At 55.7% G+C, this 9,437-nt stretch overlaps 1 protein-coding gene across 1 annotated transcript in view; it reads left to right on the top strand.

Moving 5' to 3' along the window:
- Positions 1–9,437, top strand: part of LRRC43 (leucine rich repeat containing 43) — a 73,188-nt gene that overhangs the window by 36,391 nt on the left and 27,360 nt on the right. Inside the window, exons 2-5 of the mRNA XM_007938252.1 lie at positions 2,299–2,409; positions 3,226–3,362; positions 6,705–6,943; positions 8,541–8,728. Of these exons, the coding sequence (XP_007936443.1) occupies positions 2,299–2,409; positions 3,226–3,362; positions 6,705–6,943; positions 8,541–8,728 (675 nt within the window). The remainder of the gene's footprint in view (positions 1–2,298; positions 2,410–3,225; positions 3,363–6,704; positions 6,944–8,540; positions 8,729–9,437) is intronic.

The raw sequence follows: 9,437 nt of genomic DNA, 5'->3' as shown, positions 1-9,437 counted from the left end.
GCCCAGCCTTCCCTCTCGGTGGGTGGGAAGCCCACTGCTCTGGCTCGTGCGGGTCTGTTGGTCCTGCTGCCTCCACCGCCGGCATCCCTCTGCCGTCTCAGTGCAGGGATATCTGGCCCAAGGGTGCACTTGAACCCTAGCCCTTCTATCTTCATGGCAGAGAGGTCCCCTGTTCTGCCTCGGAGTGCTCTTTGAACCTAGCAAGATGGCAGCACTGACCAGTTCCCACATCAGGGTGCTGGGTGCCATGTTTGCACTGCCCCCCCCCCCACAAGGATGCCACGTCCCTTACTTACATTATTAACAAGCTACCCAATCCCCTTTGTTGGCCGTTAGCCCCTCACATTTGTACAGTCCCAAATCATCTGGGAGCTCTGGTAGCGTAATGGCCTAAGGCACTTGACTGCTCACCAGAAGGCTGGCTGTTCAAACCCACCAGCCACTCCTCGGAAGGACGATTGGGCAATCTACTTCCATAGTGATACTGCCTTGGAAACCCAAGGAGGGGTCGCTATGAGTCGGGTCCAACTCAACAGCACGTAACGACAACAACACAACAACCCAGTCATCTGGTGGGAGTCACACAGCCCATGGCTAGAAAGGCCGTGGTAAGTAATTCGCTGCTGGCTTCCTTCACTCTTGGAGGAGTGAGTCCACTGTGTTCCTTCTCCAGCTGGTTTGCGGTCACCTGCATGGCTCCTCGTGAAGACCTTCCAGACTCCCCGTTGGTTTTACTCCCTTTATGCTGTGGCGGTGGGAGTGGGGGGGGGAGCATAGTACTACGTTAATTTCAGTGGTTGAGAAGTCCTCCTCGCTTATGTCAATAACAGCACCTGAAACTTGCGTGGAGCCTAGGTCTCCGCCATTCTGAGCTGTTGCTTTGCAGAGAGATCACGCCCTGCACAGTAATCCTGGGGGAGGGGAGGGTAAACGTCTCATGCCACTGTAACTGGGACTTTCATGGGTAGGCCCAGAGGCTCTGGCCTGACCCCGGTCTGTGGAAGCCACACTGATTCCTTAGGGGCCTATCCACCTCCATGCCAGTGGGTCAGTCAAGGCTAGGACTCACAGGGCTCTGTTAGGGACAGCAAAGAAGGTGGGAGTCCTGTCTGTGGGCGCACATAGTCTATAAAGGGGTGGTGGCCGGAAGCAGGGCGGGGAGGGTGTCCTTGGGAAGGCTGAGAACTTGGATCCAGGCTGCGGAGTGCAGGAAAGGCTGAGCAGAGGGGCAGAGTGTGGGGGTGCCGTGGGCAGTGGGGGGGCTGTCGGGGAGTAACTCTCTGAAGATGGATACCCACTGCCGTCACAGCGATGCCGACTCATGGTGACCCTGTGGGACAGAGAACTGCCTCACAGGGTTCCCAAGGATTAATCTACAGGAGCCAAGCTCCCAAATGTCCTTCACATCTTTCTCCTGTGGAGTGGCTGGTGGGTTCAAACCTCCACCCTTCTGGTTAGTAGCCAAGCACTTAACCCCCGTACAGCAGGGCCCCTTTCTGAAGATGAACGTGCTGTTGTTTGCCTGAAGTAGATGACCTCTGCCGTCATGGCTCCTTGCTCACAAGAGCCCATCTGCGGTGTAGTAAATTACTTAGTGTGGCTTTTCTACCCATAAGTCTTTGTGAACTCCAAGGTGGGATTTTCTATGAGCAACTGAGGAGCTCCTGATTGCTGAAGTTGTCCCCCTGGAGTATTTCTGTTGGGCGTGGCACAGAATAATGTTCTAGGAGGTTCCCATTCTCTCTCAGGTGCTTAGAGTTCTGATGCTATAATTGGCTAGTTTGGCCACCCTTCCGGGCTCAAAAAGAGGCCTCCTGGAGGCAGAACTCTCTCTGACTGCTGGTTGAGGAAGACGTGCTGCCGAAAGAGACACACGCCCCTGAAAGAGATGCGTGTTGCTGGGAAAGAGACGCAAGAGACACACATTGCTGAGTGAGACACTGAGGGACCAGCACTGCTGGGAAAGAGACTGCAAGAGACTCTTGGCTGAGGGACGGTGGGAGGGAGACTGAGCGTTCTTCCTGAACTTGAGTTGTAGCCTGGTGCTTCCCTAATAAACCCCGTAATCTGTGAGCTCTGTGTGGCCACTGCAGTGAATTATTGAACCCAGGAGGGAGGTGGTGGGTGCTTTGGGAGGAACGGTTGGAACAAGGGCTGGAGGGGGGAGGCAGCATGTCTGGCCTGGCAGGAATAGGCCTTGGGTTACTGCTGGTAATCCTGTCTTCCTCTTGGAGGGTTAGAGGAGGTCAGAACATGTGGCCTCCTTGCCGTTTTTGCACCATCCTTCCTTCCTTCCAGGTGAGCCTGGTGGACAAAGGTCTCCTGAAGTTTCAGAAGCTTGAAGAGCTGGTGTTAAGTGCCAATCGAATCAAGGTGGTCGATGCCATCAATCTGCCCCCAACACTCAAGGTGAGGTCCTGTTAGGGCCTTCGAGCCAGGGCTGCCCGGAGGCCCAGAACGTTTGGTCATGCGGCTGGGACTGTGAGTTGAGGGTCAGCCTACTGAGAGCTTGACCAGTTGCCATCGGCCGACCCTGACGCATGGCGACCCCGTGCGTGTCAGGGTAGCACGGTGCACTATGGGCTTTCAGCGGTAACTATTTGGAGGCAGATAGCCAGGACTTTTTTCCCAGGCTCCTCCGGGGTGACTCCAACTTTCAACCTTTTGTTTAGGAGCCAGGAACTTAGCCACCCACACCACACAGGGGCACCTCTGAAGGGCAGGCCGGGCTGTATCATGACTGTTTGGCTTAATGGTCCCTGTTTTAAACTAAACTCTGACAAGAGTTGACTTGGGGCAGAAGGGTTTCAGAAACACAGCTTTGTCCCCATCTCAAGAAGAAACCAGGTGAGGCTTTTGGTGAGAAGCATAGGGGGAAAAGAAACACTCTGTCACCCTGAGGTTTCACTCCTCAGCCCATCGAGGGTCCCCTTCTGCACCCCCAGAGACATCCTCCCGTGGGCTGAGAAGACATCACGTGTCATGCACCTCCTCCCCACCCTGCACAAACACTGCCTCCAAACTCCCAAGCGTCCTTCACAGAAGCAAAGACGATTCCCCAACCTGGTGCGGAAATACTCCGTTGAATGTTCAAAAGGGAGCCCAGTGGGACGCTGTGAAGCATGCCCTCCCCAAGTCATGGTTCCCCTCACACGTGGCCAGGGCGTCCTCGGGCTTGACCTGGCTCCCTCTGGACACTCCCTGTCCCCTGTCCTCCCCACCCAGGTGCTGGAGCTCTACGGCAACGAGATCACCAGCAGGGAGAGCCTGTGCGCCCACCTGCCCCCAGGCCTGCTGCACCTGGGCCTCGGCCACAACAAACTTCTGAGCCCCATGGAAAGCTTATACACCGCCGACCACTGGTAACACAGGAGCCCTGGGTGGGAAGCGGGGGAAGGGATTCAGTGTTAGGTCTGGGTGATTTTTTTTTTTTTTAAATTTTATTGTGATTTGGGTGAAAATTTACAGAGCACATTAGTTTCTCATTCAGCAAGTTATACACGTTTTGTTTTGTCACATTGGATGCAATCCCCTCAATGTAACATGTTCTTCCCCCTTCCTCCTTGGGCTCGCCATTTCCATTCGACCTTCTTTTCCTCCTTCCCGCCATCTGAGCTTTGTCTTTGGGCAAACGCTGCCCTTTGGGTCTTGTGGTTGATAGTTCTGAGGAGCGCGTTCCTCACGGGGGTTACTGTTCACCCTTTAGGCCTGTTCTTTGGCTGAAAGGTGATCCCCAGGAGTGGGTTCAGTTCCAGGTCTGAACGGTGTCTGAGGGCCATTGTCTGACCCTTCTTCATTTTTCTTCTACTCTGTTCAGGACCTTCCGTTGTGATCCTCCTGGTCATAGTGGTCAGCAGTGGGAGCCAGGCACCGTCTTGCTCTCTGGTCTCAGAGTCATGGAGGCTGGGACTCGTGGTCTGTTGATTTTCTTGAGTGGTTGAGTTTCTTCCCTCTTCTTTGCTCTGGATGGGAGAGACTAATAGTTGCATCTTAGATGTCTGCTCACAAGCTTTTTAAAAAGACCCCAGTCATTACTCACCGAAGTAGGATGTAGAACATTGTCTTTGTGAACTGTGTTATACCAATTGAACTAGATGTCCCCTGAGACTACAGCTAAGAAGTTTGGGAACTTCTAACCTGGTGGCTGGAAGAACATAGCTCTTCTTTTTTTTATACTAACTCCTGGTTGGTCATTAACTCCAGACCTAGGCTTTATTTCTGTGACCCACTCAAGAAATCCCACTAAACCCCAGGGAAGGGCACCTGGTGGTGGGAGGGTATGCTGATGCCATACCTTAGAGTGGGGATTCTAAGCCTTGGCACTATTGACCTTTGGGGTTGGGTGAGTCTTTGTGGGTGGGGGGCCTGTCCTGTACATTGTAAGACATTGAACAGCATCCCTGGTCCCCACCTACTAGATGACAACAGTAACACCTCACCCCCATGTATGACAACCAAAATGTCTCCAGACATTTCTGAGGGTCTCTAGGGGATAGAACTGTCCCCAGCTGATAATGTCTGAGAGACCACCCTTTGTTCCATCTGGATGTCTTGTTGTTGTTGACAGTTCAGCATGCTGTAGAGGCTGTGTGGGGAGGTCCTCCCAGGCCTTGAGCTTGACTCTGTTTCCTTGGTGGATCATGGCTGTCTTCCTAGTGGCTGTCAAGTCTCTGAGTCATGGTGAGTCTGGGGACAACAGAACAGAACGTTGCCTGGTCTTGCACCATGTTCACCACTGTGGGTCCCCTCAAGCCCACTGTTGGATCCACTGTGTATTTGAGTGCCTTCCCACCTGGGCCCCCTCCTGGCGCTATGCTGACAGTGTTCTATGGTGACTCACAGTGTTTTCATTGGCTAGTTTTGGGGAGTAGGTCACCAGCCCTTTCTTCCTAGTCTCTCTCAGTCTGGAAGCTCCGCTGACACCCGTCCACCATTCCCTGCTGGGATTCAAAATATCGGTAGCATAGCTTCCAAAATGACAGCAGCACACGAACTGCCACAGTAGGACACACTGACCGGTGGGCAGTGGCCTTGGTGGTCAGCAGTGGAAAACTTGAAATCACGGTATGGAGGGGCATGGCCAGAGCAGTGGCCACCAGTGAAAGGCCATCAGAAGCAGCTGGGCCAAGATGGCTTCTCAAAGCATGCCGGGAAAACCCCGGGATTTCCATACCCTGGGATAGCATTTCCATGGGCTTAGCTGACTGTGATTGAAAGAGCAGCAAGGGTGAATCAACACCACCCCACCCCCAGCCTGGAAAATATCCTCGTGTGTGGCTCTCAGAGGCAGAAGAATGACTGGGTGAGGGGGTCCTTCCCTCTAGTCCACTCCCCACCCAGGCTGCCTCAGGAGGAGTCCCGGCTGCAGACAATTCTGGATTCTTTCTCCCTTTGGGTACATGGAGTCCTCGCGTGGTGTGAACGGTTCACACGCTGGCCTGCTAACCCAAGGGTCAGAGGTTCAAGTCCGCCCAGACTGCCTCAGAATAAAGGCCTGGTGATGTCCTTCCGAAAAACCAGATGAAAAGCCCCGTGGAGCACGTGTGGGGCACCATGGGTCGGAACCGACTTGACAGCCACTGGCTCTGGTCAGAGAGGGTGACAATGGAAGGAAGGCACACCATTTAATGTGGCCCTTCCGGGACGGCTGACTTCACACTCTCGGTCCGGAAGCTGAGTAGCAGGCATTTTGAAAACACACTAGCCATGAGCCTGGGCAACCTGCTTAGTGCAGAGTGGCACCTCATGGACACGTGTGTCTGAACCTCCATTTTCACCATTCTGACCTTTAAGGAGGGATGACTTCTTATCAGCAGGGTTTGGGCCTGTCCCCCGGTTCTCCTGCAGCAGGCTCAGAGCAGGTGAGAGCCACACGCTTGTCCCCATGCCATGTTCCGGGTACACGTTTCCCGCTCGCTGCCTGCCTGTGCGCCTCACAGACGGGGCAGCCAGAAAAGGAGATGAAGGGAGCTGGTCAAACCCGAGGGGCGTCATCAGCGGAACCGTGGGAGGTGGTGCTGCTGATTGGTCTCTGGGTTTTTCTTGCCTCTGTTGGAAGCCGTTGGCGGCCGCGTGAAGCCCCATCCTCCGCCCCTTTCCCGGGTCCTGTCCAGGCTGGATGGACGACTCCTGGGGCCTCACCGCGTGCTGGGCTTCCCTCGTTTCCCCTGAGAGGCAAACCCGGGCTCCCCGTGACCACGGGCCGGTCTGGCTCTGCAGAGGCCTCTCCCGCTGCCGGAGCCCCCACTCCCGCTACTGCCCGGAGCCCCCACTCCCGCCACCGCCCGGGGCCCCGACTCCCGCGCCACCGCCCGGGGCCCCGTACCTGCCTCTGCTCCCCACTCGCTGCTCTTCCCAAGCCTTCCCTCAGCCTCCCTTCGTCAGTAAGCATTTGTGGAGAACCTTCTAGATGTCAACTCCGGGTCAGGCTCCACGGGAGACACCAAAGTGTCCAGCCGAGAACGGAGGTCCCTGGGAGCAGAAGTGTGGCGGGAGCAGGATGGGCTGGACTCGGGTCGCAGTGGGTGGGGGGCAGCGGGGGGAGGGCCTTTCCAGGAGGGCCTCGTGGGGTCGAGGGTGGGCAGAGGCTCCCACCCTCGTGCTCAGCCTCAGCCCTTTGCCCGTCCCTGGACACCAGCTGCCGGGGAGACGGGCCGGGCAGGCCCCCGGCGCCCTGACCCCAGGCGGCCGTGCGCCCCTTGCAGGCCCAACCTCATCTCGCTGGACCTGGGCTTCAACGACGTGGCGGATCTGCAGAGCGTGCTGGGCGGCCTGTGCACCCTGCGGCGGCTGCGGCTGCTGGTGCTGCAGGGGAACCCCATGGCCCTGGTGCCCTACTACCGAGGCCTCACCGTGGACAGCCTGGCGCGACTCTGCGTGCTGGATGACATCACCGTGACGCCCAACGAGAAGCATCAGTTCCGGGGGCTCAGCAGCAACGGGGGTGAGGCTCTGGGGGCAGGGTGGAGGGGGTGCCTCGCCCACCCACCCCTCGGGGGGACGTGCTGTCCGTCCCAGACCCCAGTCAGGTACAGCTTGTCATCACGGCCAGAGGTTTCTCCTGGATTGTGATGCCTGTGGTTGGAATTTGGGCAAAGACGTGGTGGCAGGCAGGTCGTCGTGTCCCCTCCTGTCCTAGGCCACAGGAAAGTGGTTGTCCTAAACCAATTTCTGAACCTCCTTCGTGGCTGGAGATCACCCCCTGGTGGCCTGCAATCAAGCTGCACCAGGGCCAGCTCAAGGTCGAGGTGGTAAAACACGGATGGTAACTGCATCCTGTGTGTCCTGTTGGAGGCACCGGACGTTCCTGATGGCTCACCCTCTCTGGGCCCATCCCTTTTTCCGATCTGTTCTGCTTGTTCTGTTTGGTCATTTCCTCCTCACCTGGTAGGTGAGGGAGGACTTCCTGCCCTAGGGTTTGGGGATGGCTGGTTGCGCGACCACCGACACAAGGCAGGTGAAAACGACGGCAGTGTCTTGCTGCCAGGCACGCCTCGCGTCACTGTGTTTACTGTGCTTTGCAGATGCTGCAAATTTGACCAATGGCAGATTCGTATCAACTCTGTGCCCTGTGAGCGTGTTGGTTCCATTTTTCCAACAGTGTGTGCTCGCTGCATGTCTATGTCACATTTTGGTCTTTCTCAGCTATTTCAAATGTTTCCATCGTGCCGTTGTGCGCATCATAGCGTGTAACCATAACTCGTATATGCACTGGGAAACCAAACACCTGTGGGACTCACTTTAGTGTTGTTGTTGTTGTTATTTGCCATCGAGTCGGCCCCGACTCATAGCGACCCCTCCTTGGGTTTCCAAGGCAGTATCACTACGGAAGTAGGAATGCCCAACCTTCCTTCCGAGGAGTGGCTGGTGGGTTTGAACCTTCAGCCTTCTGGTTAGCAGTCAAGTGCCTTAGGCACTATGCTACCAGAGCTCCTCACTTTAGTGTAGTGTTTGCTTATTGTGGTCTGGAGCTAAAGCCACAGCATCTCCAAGGTCTGCCTGTACTTAGCCCAGGAAAGGATGACACCATGTGCCACCAGGGCCACATGAGGATGAGCGTGGCACTTGGGGGCAGAGTGAACAACGAGGGGCTGTGTGAGGCAGGCTTTGTAGTAGCCAGAGAGTGGAGTGCCCTCTTGTTCCCAGGCGAGGAGGTGATTGGGTTCTTTGAATAATTCCATGCTGGCAGGGACCAGGGTTAAACAGGAACTGCTTCCCGTGTGTTTGATACAGAGGGCTGTTTGGTGAAGGGAGCGTCACCCATGGTAGCAGAGTTGGGGGGGAACTTGTGGCTGTGGAGGCTCTCCTGACTCCATATGTCGCTGCAGAACTTGGTATTAATGTGAGGCCGTGCAACACACATTACCACCGCATGGATCACAGTCACCAGAGCTGGGATTTGAACCTGAGTCTGACAGACCCTAACCCCCAGTCCTCTGTTGCGGGGGTGACGGATGGCCCTCACTCCCCTCCCTCTCTGGCAGCCTGTCCTGCAGGTCTCACCCCCACGGTTTCCCTCTGCCCTCCTGTCCCCCTTGCAGATCTCTTAGCCCATGAGGCACAGCTTATGGTGACAATCGGGAATGTCACAGGAGTTCTGGACTCCTCGCTCCTGGACCCGGAGCCCGGGCCCGAAGGGCCTTTTATCTCATACAGTTACTACGTGACCTACGACTTTGTGGAGGACGAGCAGGGGGAAGGAAGCGAGTTCGGCAGGACGCTGGCAGAGGTGCGTGATCCGGGCACCCTCCCCGGGGGTGGGGCCGCGCTCTGCTCCCAGGTCCCTGGGCTTCCTGGGGCACAAGAACGTCCCTAACACGGGGACTTGTGATTCATGCCTGCGTCCTGAACAGGAACTGGCGGTCGCAGCCTGAGTGACTCCAGCCGTGCCCGCTCCCGTCCCCTTGGGATCTCAGCACGTGGTCTGTGCACAGCCCACTGTCGCTCCTTCCCACTCTCGTTCCTCCATCAGGAAAAACCACACCGTCGTGAGGACACCTCCCACTCCTGTTGTCTTTACTCTTGTTTTTTCTTTTTTAATTTTTTATTGTGATTTCGGTGAAAGTTTACAGAGCAAAATGCATTTTCCATACAGCAGTTCATGCACATTTTGTCTCATGACATTGACTACAATTTCCCACATTGCAACAGCTCTCTTCCTACTTCCTCTCCATGGTTACCTCTTCCCTGCGTCCTTCCCTCCATGTACTCCTGCCTGCCAAGCTGTCTCCCTGTGCATACACAGCCCTTCTATTCTCCTGTGATTGATCTCTCCAAAGGGTGTATCTACCTAATGTAAATGTTCACCTCATATGCCTCTCTTTTGTTTGGCTGGAAGCCACAGAAGTGGGTTTAATTCTAGACCTGAAGGGTAACTAAGTGCCATAGTCTCTGGGGTTCCACCAGGCTCTATCAGACCAGCAAACCTGGTCCTTTTT

This window comes from Orycteropus afer, unplaced genomic scaffold (assembly GCF_000298275.1).
Source record: "Orycteropus afer afer isolate SDZICR_OR568_19922 unplaced genomic scaffold, OryAfe1.0 scaffold00048, whole genome shotgun sequence".
Classification (NCBI taxonomy): Eukaryota; Metazoa; Chordata; class Mammalia; order Tubulidentata; family Orycteropodidae; genus Orycteropus; species Orycteropus afer.
The sequence above is the reverse complement of the archived record's forward strand: the minus strand, read 5'-3'. Positions and strand labels throughout refer to the sequence as shown.